We start from the raw sequence: 20,810 nt of genomic DNA on the forward strand, positions 1-20,810 counted from the left end.
TCAATTAATTTTTGTTTGGATTTTAAAAACGATGAAATCAAAATTCCTAATCGCCAGCCAAACACCATTCTCTGCCCTTCAACTTTTCAAGAATCAACTGAAAATATTTTAAGGCTTCAAAGACTGAAATGCATTTTGTAGAAAGCCAGTCAGTTTTACTGCTGAAAATAGCAGTAAGAATTTGTTCAGTGTTTTTCAATTTCTGATTGTGATCTTCAAAGTGTGTGATATAAAATTGAAAGAAAACTATTTCAAATAAACCCCCCCCCCCCCCCAGTATGGCTTACTATATAAATATTTTGAGATCCCTTTAACATCTGAATCTATACAAATATGAGCAACAAACGCTTAGAAGCTTTGCATTCTGTTTAAGGTACATAAAGCTGCCGAAGTGGTCTTATTGTAGCAATGTTTCATTCTGTTGTCTTCTGTTTAAAGGCTTCATTACCTGACTTTCCCCCAGAATGTCCATATATAGATTTCAAGGGGCAGTCCTATATTGTTTATGACCTGTTCCTCGTTGGTCATCATCAAACATAATTTCATTTTTCATATGAGGGCCTGTTAAAAAGTCGAACAAGTAAAGGTTCTAAGCGGATTGTATCTTTATCGAGGGTGAAGAACCCCCCTCCTCCTGCTCCCTATAAATAACGCTCATTTTTTACGCCACTCTTAGATTGCCATGTGCGACATTTATTCTCTATTCATGAATAATGCAGCATCCTCCATGACGAATCATGGCAAGTGCATAATCTGTGAGAGTTATGGCACCTTGGTTTTTTCTCGGGCATCAGCCTTAACATTTGACTGGATGCAAGGTGCTAGCGAAAAAGTGTCAATGCCGCGAGATGGCATGAATCTTTAATGAATTATGCCTGATCAAGATTTTATTCAGCTGCGCCAAACGTTGAATAAAGAATAAACTTTTAATAGTTCTATTCAAAGTACCTAAGTAGCGTCAAGTATTTTCCTTTAGCATCAGTTCGTTACATTAAGCCAATCAGCGTGCCCGTCCACCCCTTCACAAGGACCGCAAAGTTGCAGTAGCGTCTACCTTGTTCAATCTGGACAATTTTTGGCCGGTACAGAACTCGAAAATGGCTTTTAAAAATGCAAATATTTCACAACATACTACTGAATGAAAGCCTTTCCGTCTGACACTCCTCCGAGTATAAAATTGCGGATTTCCATTTTTTAAGTTCTAAAATTGTTGAATCGTTTCTCTTGTATGGAAATATCCGTGCGAGATGTCTACAGTCATGTTGAAATGCATAGAAAAAGATCGTTACCTGTGAGTCATGATATCATCTGCTGTCTTTTGTAGTCACAATTTTTTTAAAACCCAACGTACATTTAATATTCATTATTATTGTGCTTTGACTCATCAAATTGAAATATGAGCAGCAAGGATTCTTTTTGAAGTGAAGACTGTATGGTGCGCCATTTGTGGTTTGTGCTGCATTCAAATTGTGTGACAGTGCGTCTGCTTCGTGAGAATGCGGTCCAGTTTGAGTATATGCGGTCAATTGACATATTTTATTACAACTGGTAGCGACTAGTATCCAGGATAATTAATCCCATTGACAACGCAACTAATGTTTTTACTTTTGCTATGACGAACCTTCCTGTACATCGTATAAAACTGTTAAAAGATTTTATTGCTGTTCATTACAGAAAATACGAGAAATGGATGCGTAGATATACTGACACGCCTTTGCAAAACACATCTGCGTGCACTAAATACCAAACACAATTCTAGAGAAGACTTTTGTTTAAGGCCTTAACTCGTACTTTGGTAAATTTCTTGTCGATGCCGTTTCAACGCCGAACTTTTGTATCATCTGCGCCCGAATAATCTAAATTTCCGTTAACTCACTAGGCCATTCAACATCCATACAATTAAGGTTAATTTCCTCCCTTTTCGTTGAAATGCCTCGCAAAAATTGTAACAGGAAAGACCGCAAATTTAAGGAACTTTAACAGAATCGTTTGTATGGTGGATGAAAGTTTCTAGAAATTTTTATAATGCGGGTGTTGATACGCAGAGTGTGCTCGTTACTTTTCTAGAGTTTAAAACGAGAGTGACGGTCGTAGCAAAGGTTTATTGCGACCATCAATTTCGAACTATTCTCAGATGCATGTAATCCCTAGCTGTCAATTTTTTATTTATGCATTTTTTGGGGAAATAATGGTTCTTACTAGTAGCGGTTGCTTATAAGGGCAACAGGGATGTTCTTATTCAAGTCGTAGACACCATAAAAAAATTCAACCCCAAAGCGCTCTTCAGTGTGACACTTAAAAAGAAAGGTGTTATCTTGGTTTATAGTCAGTTGAGGAGGTGATCTTGAAGAGTGAATATTTTTAGAAAATTTATCGAACATATCTTTGAAAAAGTGGATTTCGTTGCTTGGTTCAAGACTTACTGGGAATAATGACTTGGTTTTAACAATTGTAAAAGAGGAAGAATTGTGTGATCCAATGCAGCTTTGTGAATTGATACATTGGATTTTGATATCTTACAAATAAACAGACCAACGATAAGACTGTCACAACAGCCCACCAGCACGAGTCTATGTAAAACCGCCATCGTGATATGATTGGTATGGTGGTGTGTTATTTTTGATAAGCTAGAGGATATTATCAGGATAGGACAAGTCAAACACCAGCTTGATAATTCATTCATGTGCAAAGAACAAAGACGATCTAATTGCTAATATAACTTGTAGAATCGATACCTCAGTGCCAGCACCTGGCACTGCCTAGGCCTATGCCAACGTTGATGGTATGCGTCCTAAACATCCCGTGATCCATTGCGGATCCCATTGACACACGCTAATAAGACGAGTTTTGTTGAAAAATTCTCAAATAATTTTGGGTGCAGACATTGTTCAACCTTTACCTATGTGTTGTTCTAATTCTGACAATTTGATAAATTTTTTGCTCTTTAAATATTCAAAGTTCTGTTATGATTCTGTGTTGTTTTGACTGTAATAAAATATTGGCCAAGGTATCAACCCTATGTCGTCGTAGAATCATTGCTACTATCATTTAATTTGTGGGCAGTCAAATAATGCGCTTTTCTGTCTGGACGAAAATACTCGAACAACGTTTAAGAAACATAAAGTTGTCGAAATGTGCTAAGGCAAGAGAACGCGACTTTCGGTTACTGGTATGGTGGCTTTCAAACATATTATTTTCCTCTTCTGAATTTTGATTTTGCCTTTCTGAGTTTTCTTTGAAACTTGTATCACGTATTTTTCTCCCATAACTCTATTTGCATCATTCGGGCATTTTACTTAACAGCAGTGCAGCTTTTTCAAAAGCTTACTAAAGTTGAAGTATCTGAAAAAATTAACATTTCAACGGTGATCGCACAAGCAAGCATCAATTTTTGAGACGGCAATTCTTTCAGCTCGAGGTCAATCAGTCTTTTTCATTTCCGCTAATTTTTGTAAATTTTCCCGCTTGAATTTCAAAAGATTAAATCCAATGACTCGCTATGCCCTCGAATTGCACGTGCCTCGAAGGCAGACGTCTGTTTGATTTGATCGATGTTATGGCTTGCTATCACATGTAAATGGAAGCTTGTCATAAAACATCACCATAGAACATCGCCGTGAATCGCCGCATATCGTAAACACAGAGGTCGCGCCTACCTGACCCGAATCAAACTACTGCCTTGTTTCCTCCTTGAATTTTCTGATTGTCTTTTAGATCAAAACAAACTATATAGCCAAAATATTCATTAACAAACATCTGTAGTCCAAGACATGTCAATTTAAAATTCATTATAGCATCTATGTAGTCAAATCATTACATTCTATCGATTGCTTTGTTACGCCAATGATCTGCTGTCTTTTGCAACAGTATACCTAAATTTTTACACTAAAGAGTTTTGATGGACTGCACAAGATGATTCTATCGCTTCCTTCACCTTGCATTTGACTCTCTTTATTTGTAGCATGCACCATCTGCATTCTGTTCTTTATACGTTATATTTCTTTGGAACTTATTCCATCATTCACGAATGGGAGTCAAAGTAGTACATCCTGCTATAGGGGCATGCCCAATCTGGTGCTTTCATTTAGAATAATTCTGTTACCGTTGCTTGATGGGACTGGTGCTAGGTCACACAACGAATTGCTAAAGCTCGTTGTTTCAAACATAGAGGGGGCTACTCGATGCTTAAAGGGGCCTGTGCAACCAGAAGTCTTTGCGCGCTCGCATTTGTTTTGTTTTTCTAACTGTGTTCTCCTATGCAAGACAAAAATGGCTAGGAGAATTCGATAGGAAATTTCTGGTATCAATTAAGCGTTACAGATCGTTTTGGAAGGCTTCTATTTGGTTTCATTTTGCGCACAGCTTGTGCAAACAGCTTTCCACCATTTTCATGGACCACGAAAATGGCCGCCTTCCCAGCTTCCGCCCGCAAAGGCTACTGGCTGCCCACGCCCCTTTAACAAAATTTTATGAAAATTACTACCACTCCCTCTGTGCCCACCCCTTCTGTCCCCCCCCCCCCGCAATGCACTTTTAAGAAAACATATCACTGCATGTCATATCACTGCTTGTTTACGAGCTTTTAATCGTGGGTGTTTGGCAGATGTGTGTCCTGTTCTCTATTGCTTGGACTTTGCAGCACCTTTAAGTATGTGACTTTAATGCCTAACAATTAATTTAAATTGTTAATAATTTCTGGTATCTAGTTAAGGTATGAATTACACTTTAAGAATGTCAACAAGTAAAGAGTTTCCTGAAGGCTAGACAATACAGAGAAATGGATTTGCGATTATGTATTGCCCGATTGATAAAAGGGGTAATAAATCTCATTTCTAGAACATTGGATATATTTAAGCATTTAGGAAATTGCAAAGGAAATCCAATTTTATTCAAACTAGTGCAGATTAAGGGAGAGAGAGGCTTATTAAGATTTTAAATACTTTAAGGTTGGCGCTTTAAAGAAAAGGTTTTGATGAGCTTGCGCTCAATTCCTCTTAAATTCTCAGCAATTGAATCTCAACGATCTATACACAGGGAAGCGAGCCCCGTCTTTGTTTGTTTTGGAAATTCAATGTTGCTTACTTCCATAACTCATAAACCTTTGCCAAAGGACTTTCACTCGTTCCTACAACTCTTATTTCCCGGTCAGGGAAGCTTCAGCTGTTTCTGTAACACGTTTTCTTTTAACCCTCGATTTTGGGGGATTGAAAATCCGTCTCCTGCACCATTTTCTGCCTCTCTATCCAACACCCAAAATTGTTTATGCTTTATGTTATCATAAATTTAGTAAGTGTCTTCTTTTCTCCACATTGATGTCTTCTTCACCTTTTTTATACTTCTCGCATATTTTGGAGCTCCTTCCTAAATCAAGGTGCATTTCTCACTAGTTTGTGTCTTTCACATGAATTTTTCTTCTTTGGCAGTCAGCTTGGTTGATGTACCAATTATGATGATTGTTAGATTTAATGCTAATTGTTTTTTTGGAAGGAGTTATCTACGATATTGCTTTCTTTATTTGACCAATATCGTTTGACAAGGACGTTAAGTGACACAATAATTTTGAGCAAAAGACAATCTTCCACTATTTTCACCAGATGTAGCAGGTGTTCCTGGGGTGGTGAAGCCCCACAGCAACCAACCACTCCTACCTAAGCAACGAACTTTTTGCCGGCTTATCTATTCATTATTTTGACATTGTTTTAATTGTACCAATTATTGTCTTGCCAAGTCTTGCTTTAAAGAAGCCCATCTCGCTTTAAAGGAAAGCATTGATCAACTGTTCAGAATTAATTAGAGGTTCTAATGATTAAGAACTGTGAAATTGGGAGATCAATGCCCTTTACGATAAGTAAATTTATAAACTACGACATTTTTGATTCTATGAAGTGATTAATGCTTTCTAAATACATTGAGTATTTATTGTATCATGTTTTTATTTCAATTTTCATCTAGATAACTCAAGCGCTATTCGCCCAATGAACACGTTTTAGCAAACAATTGACTTGTAAATTAGTGTGGCATTTTTCTATTGATTGTGCTAATTTTCAGCGTCTCGCTATGCTCCCCTTTCTTAAAAATTGACAGTAGTGATTTTGAATGTATTATCTTCCAGCCGTTTTTTATTGAAAACATCACATGTCCTCTGCTTTGTGACGTAGAAAACGTCTTTCAACTCTTTCATCCCTTTTTGATAGTGTTATGCGCTTACTTTTATTCTGCTTCTTCATTTGCTGTGGATTTATAACAGCCCTTGAATTCAGATATTAAAAGTAGGAATAGAATGGATGATTATCGCCATAATTTCTACTGTGCTAATGTACATTCAACTTATTCAGCCTGCATCTTTGAAATGACTGCAAATTTTACAAGCTTTCGGTGCTTTTAGTGATACAAATAGGGTCTCAGCCTTCAGTTACTTGCCCACTGAGTTAAAACATAAATCTATATTACCATTAGACGTTTTCTATCAATTCTTATTAACTATCGGAGTATGTTTTATTCTCTTGAAATTACCCCCATCAAAGAGTTTGGTCTACGTGATTAATGCCACACTATTTTTAAATGATCCCAGAGTCTCTTTATTTGTAATCACCTTACGTTAATTCGGTGAAGATTCTTCGAAGGATCGAACGTCCCTAAACTGCTAAGACACCTGACCCACTTAATCAATTTTCGTCCTTCCTATTGGTTACTAATTGGCTAGGAAGCACGGTTAAGAAATGCGATGTGTCATCTGATGGTGTTCCTTGCCCTTTGTTTGGTTCCATCTCTAACCTTCTTGATCACACTTTTGCCTCAATAATAAGTTGTAATTATTTCATAAGCCTTGCGCATAACTTCATTATGATAAGAACACGATCGATCTTTGTAACTTTAGCTCGAGGTAGGAAATATGTTGGGTTAAACGCTCTTCAGTTGATATTCTAAGACCTGCTGGGGCAAATTATTTAGGCATAACACCATCACCGAATAAATTAAAAATAATCTTCTATAAAATCCACTGATTTATCCGCAAACTCAAAAACCTATTTTAGAGGCTGGATTGGCCGAAACATTGCTGATAACATTGCTAATGAGTTGCCTGATGTAGAAGTACTGTTGACCAGTTTCTTCAATGTATGTTTTTAAGCTCAGCAAAAATACGAAATTTCACATGAAGCCCAACTAGTGAACTTTTCACGACGAAGGCAGATTGCCATAATTCTTGTATTTGTCAAAATTTAGACAAATATCTAGATTTCATCAAGATGTATTGATTAGACTATTGGGTTTATGTGCGCAGGCTTGGGGGCGGGGGGAGGTTCATTGTTTTGGCATTGGGCTTGGTCATTCTTTTTTTAATGGGAAGAGCAGTAACACGCATACAGCATCTTCCGGGAGTCAATGTTTACTCCCACGATCACGTGTCCCCTATCTGAGGTAACCAGGAGGAGTTCCAAACCATATGACAAAATACCGAATGTTTTAGTCATGGAACCTATGTGCCTACGCAACGCAATGTCCCCATAGAAAAACCTAGAGAGTAGGAAAAATCACATATTAAATCGAAAAGGAAATGGGCTTTTGGCTTGAATTCAATACTGCGAAAGGGGAAATTGGTCTTTTTACTGGATTTCTTTCCGTCAACAGTGACCCATATATTTGGTTAGAAATACGCAGAAAAACGAGCAATTAAAAGGGTATTAATTTTTGTATTTGAATACAATTGTATATTTCTTTGCAATAAAACAAGCAACCGGATGAATGAATTACCACTATAGGCAGCCGCCAGACTACAAACAAACGTAATCCTGGAGCAGATTGCATTTTTCTCATTCTCATCCAGGAAGCCTCGTATCAGTTTCTTGTATCAAAAAAGAGCGCGGGTCTCAATACTGGCAGTCGACTCACGACTATATTGATTAATATTTTTGCTCGAGTATACCGCATCGACCATTTTCATTATAAAACACCAGTAACTGAATTATCACAAGGCAATCTGTATTTTTGGCCTATTCAGATTCTATCAGATTCATAAAAAGAAAACCACAGAACATTTAAATTTTGTTTATGGGTACAAAGTTCTCTGGAGAAGAAAAGGCATTTGTCGCGCATCCTTTGAAAATAACGACTTTATAGAATTTTTACGTTTTTTTGATAATATTTGAAGTATCCTTTGCCTTTCCATGCACTGGTCCCAGAGACAAAATTATATGTTCTGGCGAAACTGGTTGTGTACAATTTGTTTTGGTAGGAATGTGTTTCAGTGTCTGAAAGTGAAATACCTGATTATTGTTGCATGCTGTCTCGTGGAAACTGAGCAGGAAAGATTCATAATTGTGTTTATACTTGAGACTAAAGCTTAGATATTTCGCTCTTTTAATATCAGGATTGTGATTCAAACCTAAGTCTTAGAAAACAATTGCTGAAAGAGCAGGGCGTGCCTGTAATGAACGAAACCTTTCTTTTAAGACTTCCTAGCAGTGTAAACCATTTTGTTTTGCGCCGAACACCGAGCCGGTAGGCCGTTCTTTCCATAACTTTCCGGGCAATTGTTGTGCGACACGGCCGAAGTGGTTGATTTCTGTTTTCATCTCTGCTTCAATCTGTATAGCTGTCAGCTTTGAACGGTCTGAGAACCCGACTCAATGACCGACTGAATAGCTTGCCAGGATACCAATACTAGTCATTATGCGTTCCTCTTTATATTGATAGTCTTTAAAAATAAACTTTAAAAAGGTATTACGTATGGAGGTCATTGGACAATGTTCTTAAATCGGAATCATTGTAAAGAAGCTAATTCATATTAAATAGATTATTGTGAGATCAGGACGGAATTTACAATACTTGCAGTGAGCAGTCTTCGTGCAAAACTGTTTCAGATGCGAAAGAAGTAGTTATGGATTGGGTGAAAGTTTTTCAAATCTTTTGGTACTTCGTGTTTTCGAAGGGAAAAGTTCTTCGCTCCTGGTTATCAACACGCGTCAAGGATGCGTCCAGGGACTGCAAGGTTAGCTTTCAATAATTGGGGTTTATGTATTTTTGCAAACCTAAGCGAGAATGCTACTTCAAAGAAACGACAAGAAATTCGTGAATTGGATATTTTTGTTATGATGGGTGCTAGCAAGACAAGTGTGTAACATTCGGTTTCAGGTTGAGAATTCGCCGGAAAGCAATTTCAGCTAGTAGTTTTGAATGGCGACACTGCATTAGCTGGCAGTTTTTAATAACCATATTTTACTTGTTGTGTTGTATATGCCCAAAAGTATTAATCATTGAACATGATTTCAGGGCACACAAAGGTAAATGAAGTTCACGTTCCGATGACGTGAATCTTTGCAACTTCACAAATTTCGCTACACAACAGTGCTCATTATTTACTTTCAATTTTTCCAGTGGATTTGCGCTACTCCCTTCGGGCTTGAGCTTCACTACAATCTAAACATGTTCCCTTTGCCGCAGAATTTGAAACTGACTCAAAAAAGCGGCGGAAAAACAACACATCCTAAATGCTTTACTTTTCATTTCAACGTATCTCAAAATTGGTAACTTCTGACATTTTTAATTCTGAAGTGGTAGAATTATTTGTGTCTGGCTATTGTGACTGTAGTGACGATCACCTCCTTGCGTGGTCTGTTCATAATCCGGTTGCCATATGTTTAAAAACATCAAGCGAGATTCACAGCTACAAAAATCGACTTCTAATACACCATGAACTAGTTTCATATTTATACAGCTATGACGCTGGTTGTTCTAGAGAATAAATATTTCTAGCTGTTTACAAATGCTTTCATGCACGCTGCAACAAGGTTGAGGTAGGGGTGAAGTATCGCTAGAATGAGATGATTGAGAAACTATGCTAATGACCACTAACTTAGCAGATGACTTCATCGCTGTCTTGTGTTCTCACTGTTCTTTCCAATGTAGCCATTCATCCGCCCCTGTCCAAAGGCAGACACCCTTTTATTGCAAGACAGCAACACCTGCCTTATTCGCGAGAGGCAAAATCCTTTTACAGAGCAACACCATCTATCACTTCTATATTGAACCCTTTTATTGATGGTCTTAGGAACATTACAATAGAAGTTCGATACCTAGATAATTTGTAATACAGGCTTTTTCAAGAGTCAAGTTTTAAGCAACTTTCAAAATTCAAAAGCTCCATGAAATGTGTTATCCTCTGAGGGTTTTTATTCTAGAAAGATCCCATCGTTTATCCCATTACAAGCAATTCTACGGAGGACTTTAGAGGGGCATCGTTGGAGGAGGAATTTCTTGGTTGAGCCACAAATTACCATTCTATAAATTACAATTGCTATTCATAAATTAGCCTTAGATTTCTTGGATGAGCTATTCTTTAAGACTGAGGTTCAGCTTGGAGTGAAATTAAGATTCATGTTTGATGGTATTACATTTTCCCTAGTCTTGAGTCAGGGGTTTTCATTACCTCAATTAGCTACGCCATTGCAAATTGGACACCGTCGCAGTTTTTCTCAGATCTTCCCCCTCTTCGGAACTAAAATGACGATGCCCTAGACTCACTCCTTGCAATTGCGTTGCGATTTTTCTGCACAACATATTTTTTTCACTCTTGCAACCGCTGCGTTAAGTGAAACTCAGTTCTGATTTTCACAGCGATTGCAAGTATTTTAATGGTCATTGCACAATTTTAAAATCGATTTTCGCAACTTGCGTTGCAATCTTGAGTTTTGCGCTTTTGTTTACAGACTAGCCCCAGTCTCCGCGATAGTTGCCCGGCCTCAGTCGTTGACATTTGCAGAGTGCGTTGATGTATGTAATACATGGCCTACTTTGGGACTTTTTTCTTGCTTCAAGGGTGTAAACTTTCTCTTCTCTTGCTGTTTTTTCGAATTAATTGAATTTATGTAATGAATATATGGTCTTCGAATAATGGTGAAAAGATTCCCAGTACGAAAATAAGCAGCTTTTCGCCTTCAGTCTTCTTCACAGTATCGATCAGGTGACACCAAATATATCAATATTTAGTGATTTTATGCAGACCCTCGAAATGTCCAGATCGCACACCCAACCACTGCAAAGGAAAGAGAAGAATGACACAAATTATCATTACTTTTATCTATATAGTTTATATGTTGATATGATTTCAGTTAGCTTTTGGTGATCTTTTCATATTGCGGCTCTGTAGTTAACTAAGTTCTAAGAAGCTAGGATAGGGCTTAAAAGATTCTAATTTGATATAAGATGTTACAAGGAGAAGATAACAAAATTCAGTATGTATGACTTCAGATTTAAGAAACAAATGCAGCTGTGGATGTCTAATAACATTACCCAGTGGATTTGAAAATCTTCTGCAAATAGTAATTGATAAGAGCAGTGAAAGAACGCAAGAAAAACATGATAACACTTGTAGTATCCGCTCTGCGAGCTAGATCTGCGCATAATGAGCGCAGACATGTCTACTTAGAATGAGAGATAAGCTCTTTGTGATCCAAACGGCAATAGGATACCAACAGATGAGCTGATTTTCTAGTTAAATATTTCAACGAGGTTTATGATGAAAAGTTACTTTCTCTGACAATTCTATTTGCTCATGGGATATGCATGCATTAAGTGATTTTGTTTCTAACTGGTGTTGGCCAAGACATCCACTTAAAAAAATCTATTTAACAAAGAACTATAAAGGTTGTCGTTTGACATGATCGTTGGGAACAGATCAATAAGAACTTTGAGTAAGAAACCGGCATATTTGTTACCGGTTCTGCTAAGAAAGCACCTTTCGGCTCACATGAACGCCAAATGCAATTAATTTATTTATTAATGAATCGATGAAATGATACGACCGATAAATCGAATCATTTGGCTACGTGGTGAATTGGGAAAATAGGATGTTGCTAAGCAACAGTTCTTTGCATACAATGGCAGTCTTTTTGTTGACGGGGATACTGTAACTGCACTGAAACAGCCAAGCATGCCGATACTCATTTCTTAACTTTTGGTGCAGTTGTTGCTTTTTGCGTCTTCCTTTTTCCTATGGATTGAATGATTTTAATGTAGTATAGATTTTGTTATAAGTTGGTGTGGGGTTTAGGCCGAGGATCTCCGAGCAGTTAGGTAGAACCATGTATACATGTTTAAGAGAATGACAAAGTTAGTAGGTTCGGAGAATGATGATTATTCTTGGCTTTTAACTACATCTATTTGCAAGGAAGGAAGTTTCAATTTCCAAGTCGCCTCCTTAAAGATCTTTTAATCATCTAAGCGCAATGTTTAGCATCGCCCAGGGTGTTTGTGCCTTCTTTCAGATCAGTTTCTTTGCAGGCATAATACATTGTTGAAATTATTTCAACCATTTCCTTTCACATCTTTGTTTGTAAATAATCCCTCGTCTCGGTATGCTTCCCCCTTCGATAAGAGATAAGATTTGAACCCTTATCAACCCGACTGATCTATAATTGTCCCTAATTTTCAACTGCCCCTAACTTAAATTACTTCCTATTTTAATTGGGGAGCTGTTTTGTCTGCCCAATCACCGATCTTCATTTTCCTTTGGAACCTGTCTTGAATTACATTGTGAACAGTCTAAGGAAATAATAAGTCTTATTGTCTTAAATTTTGCGAAGGGCTTGTGGCATTGACAGTGGTATGTGAGATCGACTTCTTTCAAATGTCTATCAGACGTCAATCCAATTTCATCCCTAAAAACCACAGTAGCTAATTCAGGAAAACCATTTATTTCTATTAAGAATGAAGCCTTTTTACACCATTTGACCTAAATAAACATGGAGATCCTTTGATAAGTGGTAATGGCTGTGAACACATCTCAGGCTTGCACAACTCATTCATACTTGTAACGATCTAGCAGAGGAAATTCTTACAGTAAATTATGCGAACGGTAATATTCATAACTGTTTTCCATTAGAAACTTGATACACAGAGACAGCAATGCGCCATTGTTCAAACAAGGAAAGCAATCGAATTTGATGGCACTGATTTGCATAATTTTGCACGTTTTTCACGAGATGCGAAGGCGCGTTTGAGACAGTGTGAAGGTTTCATTCTTCTGGCTCCTTCTCAGTTCTGTGTAGCAACCGCAACACTGCCTTGAAGGTCACCCGTTCTGGAAGAAATATTGCCGGAAAATTGCAGCTGTGTAGATTGACTGCATTTCGTGTTCCAGTCGCTAGTGACGTTTTGATTGCTTGAAAACAACGTAAAATCTAAATTGTTATCAGGTGGATTGCATGGAAAGCAGGCAGACGAGGCATAAAGATTTATTGCCACCCTCCTGTGTTAATATATGAATAGACTAATTCCTGGATGTTAGTGTCAGATTTGGAATCAATGGAATGATTAATTGTTGGCTTTTTGCATCCTCTAACAACATGACACTTTGATTTACAAGTCAGTGTTTTGTACCTGCAACGTACGCATGGTGGTCACAACATCAATTTCGCACGGTTAAAAACTGTAGTTCTTCGTGGCTTGGGCGATTTAGTTTCACGAATAAGCTGCTGCATTCTTTAAGCAATGATGGTAAGCATTTCACTTATATTTCTCTCGTTTTAACGAGGTTCTGTTTTGAGGCCAGTTTTTGGCAATTTCTGACGACTCTTGCGGTTCGCGGTTGCCAGTGATACATTTTGTATTTAATACCTAATTCTGAGAACAGGAATACATGAAGTTTGAATTAAGAGAACAATAGATAGAATCTTGCTGTTTGTGGTCTCCGATTTTGGATCTTAAGATACTTTTTAAAAGTAAACATAGCTTGGTTGCTGGTATTTAAGGGAAGATTTGCTTAGCTTACAAGAAAAACCAAGAGGTCGTAGCCTTTCCATGCACTCCAAATTCGGTTTGTTTTTCAAGCACCTTTGTTGTCAAATTATTTCCCTGTTATATGCAGGAATAGCAAAGGGGAGAGATTTGGAGAATTCCCCTTTCCGTTGTTAATGTTTAACAACTCGGTATTATAGATATTGTTATTACTAAGATCTTCGGTTCATTTTGCTCTTTTCTCTTACAATTTTATAACTGCCAGCACCCAGGCAACGAAATTGAGAACAGTTGAATAATTAAGAGTACGTCATTTGTTTATCAATTATTGTTATATCATATACAGTTTGTCCATCGTAATGTTTGAAAGATGTCGAGATGAGGTTATTTTGCGGTGAAGTCCATTTTGCGAAGCATAAATTTTTGGTACATTTTGCCGGTCACAGAGATCTGTGGACCATACGACTCATTAGGACTTTTCGATAAACATGTGTATCCTTAGCATGGCACTAATCACCGTGCTCATCACACAGCAACCACTTCCTATACCACCCTTCAAGTACAACCACTGCTTATTTGTTTGATCCTGTTCCCCATGTGCGAATCATAGTCGTCCAGTCGATGACTTGATTAATTTTTTCTGGCTGTGATGATGATCCCGGTCTTCTTTTGGGATTCTGCCTGTAATTGGAACCATGGCGTGTATTACGAAACACCTCAGCAAATGGCATCTATTAAACACCAAGAGGAGGAACAAAATGGGGTTTTTTATCCTCTTTATCCGTTTCACAAAGCAGCGATATGAGATTGTACTTGCCGTGAACCATCCAGAACTAACCCAGAGTTTTTAACATGAACCCCCACCCTCATTTAAGGGGATAAATGGAGGATTTACGCACATGTCATATTAGTAATCGTTCAATTTTACAAACGAGGTTTGCACGTGTGAAAATGCTGCAATGCATAGTCATAATGCTTTTAGCAGATCAACGATGCTGTATGATTTGGTTTGTGCTTGTCAAACTAACATTTTGACGAAGGTTTACAGCTGTATGAGAAGGTTTGTCAATCAAAAATCAAACAGTTCCTGAAATTACTATTCTCCAGGCTATTTTTGATTAAGACTTAATGCCAAATTCATGTTTAAATGTAAAATTATAATTAAAAGACAAAATTCCAGCCACTGTACTCGTAGCCACGGTTCTGGACAATCATATGACAATCAATCAATATAATACTTAGACCTGTTCCACGTTACTTTGAGCCGTCCTACATTACATTGGGCAGTCCAATACGGTTTATTATTATAACAAATACTTGCGAATGTCACAGAAATATCAATTAGCATTTAGTTAGCATTGTGTTTTCACATCAACGTGGCGAATCTTTTTTCAAACTTTGTCCTTTCAATGCAAATGTTTGTAAGGTTGGTTATTTGTTTAAATTCAACATGCATGAAAGCGGAAATGGAAAAAATTGACTAGGTAAATATGTGTTTTTCAGGCCGGGAGTTCGCTTCAACTTCTTTTTTCTGTAAGACTTGGTTTTCTGTTACTATCTCAATCGTTAATGCCTTGTAGTTGATAGCTCAAAATTTTCATGAACTGTTCAAAGTTGCTTGGAATGACATCACCCCCTATTTTCTAGAAAGATGGAGATAGAGAGAGGTGTAGGTTTTCCACTATCAAGACCAATAATACATTTTCAAAAAAATAAGGAACTTTGACGTTGATTTTTCGGAAATTTTACGTGATATACAGAAAGCAGCTCTCCGACAGTGGTGGCGTCAAGAGGTGGTATAGGGGTACTAACCCCGAATCACACAATCTTTCAAGACATTGCCTATACAATTTTTCTTAGAATTGATAAAATGCGATGTAAAAATGTAGGTCATACTTTTCTCTAAGGAAAATACACCTGGTGCTGAAGAGGCAAAAGGGGTGCGGTCTCATGGCTCATGCCCATCATCCAACTTCTCGGCAGTATCTGGTCTTGTCACTGGTCTCTGAATTGCATCTTTTCCCGTAGTTCGTAAAAGCAGTCTGCCTCCTTCGCGTGATAACATTTGCAAGATATGCAGCGTGAGCATGAAAGGTAGAAGGTCATATAATGGGCGACTATATTGACACTATGAGGCTACTTTATGACTCGCGAAAAGCGTGTTCGTTTTGTCAACTTATTGGTGCAAAGGCACCGTTACTGGTTTCCACCCATTTAAGGGCTTCATAACACCCTTTCGCGTTGGCATGGGGATGGGGTGCTGGTTTTGCTAAACCACTACGTTGCTTCTTTGGAGGTCAGTAGATAGCAGCATGGAGAATAGCTCACTTTGTGTGTTTTTACGTTAGCAAATAGGTGCTACAAGAAAACCTTTACTAGGATCAGACGTAACGTAAAAGAGTCCAAATTCAGTGTCTGCTGCCAGCACATTAGATCAGGGCATGATTCTACCATAGCGCGGTGCTAATCTTGTAGTATTCTGTCAAGCTAATCCATCACCCTAAACCAACCAGTGCATTCTTTATATGGCAATGTTTGTGATGCCATCTGCACGGATCTATTGTGAATTTTGATGGAAATGCCAAATGCAACTGTCTCTTAATACGCTCCTAGGGAGTTTATGTCGTGAGATTGTCTCCTTTCTGGCTATGATGATTGTGAAAACATGTGGATAGGCCAAAAATAGTCATCGTGAAAATGGGTGCTTTGTTCATAAAATACGCTTTTCTCACTACGTGAAATTTTATTTCAAATTCAATGTTGTATTAAAAAAGAGATTTAGAGTCATTTAGAGAAATGAAGATTGCTAATGCCAATAATAAAACCTAAAAGTTTATGTTTGCATCGCTGTTAAAAGCATTCCTTTCATATATTTGTTTCACACAGCAACCACTTCAGAAGAAACAGCGTTTCAATATTCGTAAAAACCATAAGCTGTCCTTTTTTCCTTGATGAGGATTTAGTCAGGTCATGACAGAAGTGAAGCATTTTTCTTTTTTCCAATTCTGTAGCAACCTTTTTGATGACACTACCCTTGAAATATCGCCCCAGAAGAAATCATTAATAGGATTATCTCTTCGAGTTGGTTATATTGTGATGGGATCCTAACGTTTCATGCGCAATACTTGATATCGTTACTCTGCCATCTTGTAGTGTGCCTCCCCCGCTGAATGACGTCACAGTGAAAACGCATACCTTTATCTCTGAGTCAGTCTATTAAAGAGCATACAAGCTTCATTGTTTATAATATCATTAATGATCTCTTTTTTTTCTAGGCGTTATGGATTCTAATGACTTTGTTGGCCTTGCAAGATCATGCCGGTACGTTTCAGTTTCGTTAATGTTGGATTAAAGTTACTCACCTTTTCCTTCTTAACAAAGAGAGGTTTATAGGGCTGTGTTCTAAATACGACAAAACTCCAGTCTAGAATTTCGGTATAATCTTCTGAAAGCTATCTCATTTGATTTAAGAAGATAAATTTTCGGATATCTTTTTAGAATTATTACTTTTTAGAATTTACAGAATTGTTAGGATAGGTAATACGTTTTAGCGGCAACTGCTTGATTTGGGAGTGGCTAAAAATATTGGCCAAAGTCATATTTCTAGGTCAACTAAACTACATATTTTCAGAAATTCCTAGTTTGTCTACTCGTTAGAAGACATTCGTATAAAACCAGGATGAGAGCCTGATTTCAAGTTATAACAACCTGATTCCACTTCCTCAAAATAGCAACTTCAGAATTTTATACCGTAACATTAATTAGCTTAAATATGTTTTAACCCCAGGGATGCAACCCAGATTTGGTTTTTAGTAGCAAGTTTCATCATTTTTTAACTGAAAAAAGTAACGATAGTGTGGTAAATGAGATAGCTATGCTTTTAGTTAAGGTACACGTAAGATGTTTTTTACTTAAAATTTGGGGGAAATGGGCAATTTATTTCCAAGCAACAAGACAGCCCTGTTCATTACCTATTCACTGCACATGGAAGGAGCCTTTTTCTTTTATTTCTGGAATAATTATTTCTGGAATTATCACCAAAAGGATTCTGTAGTAACTATGTCCTTTGCCTGTCCTGATATAGAGATTTGAAAAAGCTATTAGGAAAGTCCGTTATTATCATATAGAAATGAAAATTGCGAATTATATGCAGAGTTAGGTTGGCAAAATGTATTGCAGAGGAAGAATTTCAGACAAAACATTTTTAACCTGGAAAAAATTGTAGACGGCCCTGCATGTAGAGCTAACTAGAATTTTTTCAAGCTCAGGAGCTAAGTTGCAAAAATGTTGAAGCAATTTAGGACAACATTTTCCCGCTTCTTGGAAGGCACAAGTCTTCATGTTCAAGCTGACAAAAAGAAAATTTATTTGTTGAGGAATTTTCTGATCGTTTTTGTCTAATTGGAACTGATTGGTTTGACTTTATTGCTTCGGTAGATTTTCATTCCACTGTTTATTGATTTTGTCTTGATGAGTTGACAAAACTAGAATTGAAGTAGATTTTCTTTCTAAAGAGGCAGTGGGTCTTAATCTAAGAAATACACTACAACCGAAATTTGAGAGTTGAGTGACAAGGAGAAAAAGAGTTACACTAAATTTTATAATTCCTTTATCAACGTTTAACGGTTATAAAAAACGCTAAGCAATCGAGGTTCAATGATTTCATTAAGAATGAAACCAACACACCAGCAAAGAAACATTGAAGTATTTTGTGATTTTCCTAAATTGTTAGCGGATTCAATAAGGTTTATTTTATTTCGGAGAAAAACGTAACGCCTTGAAGTTTGAAGTTTTTTGTCTTAAATTCGGTTCCTTTTAAACTTGTTCAACAAAAAGCCATTCAGAAATCTTCAAAGGTTAAAAAAATATTTAGTGTTTTGCAGATCAAAAGATTCTTCTCAAAAAAGACATTGCGGGTTTCAGAACAGTGTTTGAAAATATATCTACAGTTTTTTAAATTCAAGACGGTTTCTCCATTGTCAAAGATAGTCAATTCAAGTTTTAAGGTGATTATTTACAGTAAAGGTGAAAAGATTTTTACAAGATTTCATTACGCAGTTCAAATAAGCTATGTGAAGATTTTTCTGTCGAAGATTGAATTTATAGATTATATTCTCAGAGGGATTCAGATAATGTTTTAAAATTGAATATTTGAAGGAAATATAGAATAGCGTTTCATAAACCCAAAACGGGCTTTGAAGTTTCAAAAGTAGTGAATTTTTATTTATGTATGTATGTATGTATATGTATGTATGTGTATGTATACGCAACATGAAAATAAAAGATTCAGCAGAAACATTTTGGCAGAGGCGATGCCATTAGGCATGAGGATGCATTGTAGGATCGAATCGCCAAAACGCGGTTCACTCATTTGCCGCAATCACTTTCAGCCTCGATGTCGATGCTGTTAGCCTTCCTCATCTGAATATCGTCTTCATTTGGGGCAGCCAGTTTCATGTGCCAAGCTCTACACATCAGCGTTTGTTCGTTTCTTGATTTTACTATTGCGAGATGCCAAATGCTTGAAACTTTTGGTTCTCCAGGCAGCTTAGTATCGATGTGTTTATGTTTTTTATTTAGTGCTTCTAATATAGTTTCAAGTCCCTTTCTCTAATTGCAAGAAAATCTGTCTTAAAAATCCTCTCTATCTGGTTTTCTTATCACTGTGGGCACCAAGGGTCGGTTCGACCTACACTGAAAATCGAGTAACAATTCAAGCATACATCAATCCTTTACCTAAACACTGTTAATCTTTTGATAAGGACCATCTGCTTTTTTGCGCGCAGGCTTTTCACGGACCGTTTTGAAAAATCCTGAAGCTGCGTCAATTAGAGAAGCGTTTCGGCTCAAAGACATGTCCCATTTTCATTATGTGCGGTTCACAAATTATGCGCTAATGGCTCATATCCTTTTATCAGACCATTTATTCCTAACGTCTTTAGTGTAGGCAAGCCCATTGTGTTTCTTATTGCTTCTTCAGAGTCCAGACAACATTACGGTTTCACGGCTGCTAGCCGGAGGGGGGCTAATTCATAGAGTGGTAAGAGTATATAAAATAAGCGGAATTTACTGTTGTGCTTGAACTTTTCGTTTTTCCTGACAAAGCGTAAAGACCAAAGCATACTTAAATTCCATTTCAAAGAAAAATTTGTTCAAAATGTACTTGGGAAATTTTGTGAAAGGCAAATGGGGAAAAAATTTAATCTGGAGGAAAGTTGAGGTGTTTTCTAATTTCTCACTATTTTTACTCACACCTGGAAACTTTTACTTACAATGCAGAGGACTCTATTTGTTTAATTTTTTTTATTTGCTGACTCTCCTGTTATATATATCCCATGACTTTCTTTAATAAGCGAACGCTAAAGTCTTCCTCTCTAGCCACATGTAATATTTCATTTTCTTTTATCGCAAATAGACCTCCTGTCTTCAGTACTGTACCGTCCCTTTCCTAGGATCTGCAGAAAGCGCGATCAACCGCGGGTAATCCCTTTTCAGGCCCATATCCTTAGGCTGTTTTGTCATGTTGCGGCCGAGTTAATGCTCATTAATTAACAATTTTGTATGAGGTTTATATTCGTTTGTTACTATCCCAGACTTGCCTTAGTTATCTGGTTTTTTTTAAAAAGCAAACGGCGAGATGTTTATCAACCCAATCGCCTGGCCTTCTCCCCCCCCTTCATTTTCGAACTCTGGGTTATGATAACCCGATGCTTTTCAGAGGGATCGCTCAAATTGCTGGCTTTCCAGATTTGGCGGATTTCAAGAAATGAATCAATTCATCCCCATTTCGGTTAATATAAAGAACCTTTTTCAATATCGGATTTTTGTTTCCACGTTGTGGTTACATTTAACCAACTGTTTGCACAAAAGAATAATTTCGAAATAATGCTCATTACGCGTAACATTGTTGTTTTGCAACCTCTTTTGCATTTTATCTCTGACCTGTTCATCATCGTTGCTATTTTCGATGAGGTCAAGCTTTGCTACTCCGCTTCGATTTTCCCATGAAAGGCTGACGCTGTGACGCAAACACGAGCAAGCCTCGCACATAAATCGCAAGTGGCGTTACACTACAC

General features: G+C 37.3%; 1 protein-coding gene across 6 annotated transcripts in view; it reads left to right on the top strand.

The window, feature by feature from the left end:
• The window catches only part of LOC135684635 (adhesion G protein-coupled receptor L3), a 73,673-nt gene that overhangs the window by 33,942 nt on the left and 18,921 nt on the right, over nucleotides 1-20,810 (top strand). For 3 of the 6 annotated variants that reach the window (XM_089115124.1, XM_089115125.1, XM_089115127.1), the window contains one exon: nucleotides 17,010-17,055. In XM_089115124.1, the coding sequence (XP_088971250.1) occupies nucleotides 17,010-17,055 (46 nt within the window). Of the gene's footprint in view, nucleotides 1-4,582; nucleotides 8,990-9,037; nucleotides 13,495-17,009; nucleotides 17,056-20,810 lie in introns of those variants that run through there. The other 3 variants (XM_089115129.1, XM_089115123.1, XM_089115128.1) reach the window with 3 other exon arrangements.

Source organism: Rhopilema esculentum, chromosome 21 (genome assembly GCF_057945365.1).
Source record: "Rhopilema esculentum isolate cy_ngs chromosome 21, ASM5794536v1, whole genome shotgun sequence".
Taxonomy (NCBI): Eukaryota; Metazoa; Cnidaria; class Scyphozoa; order Rhizostomeae; family Rhizostomatidae; genus Rhopilema; species Rhopilema esculentum.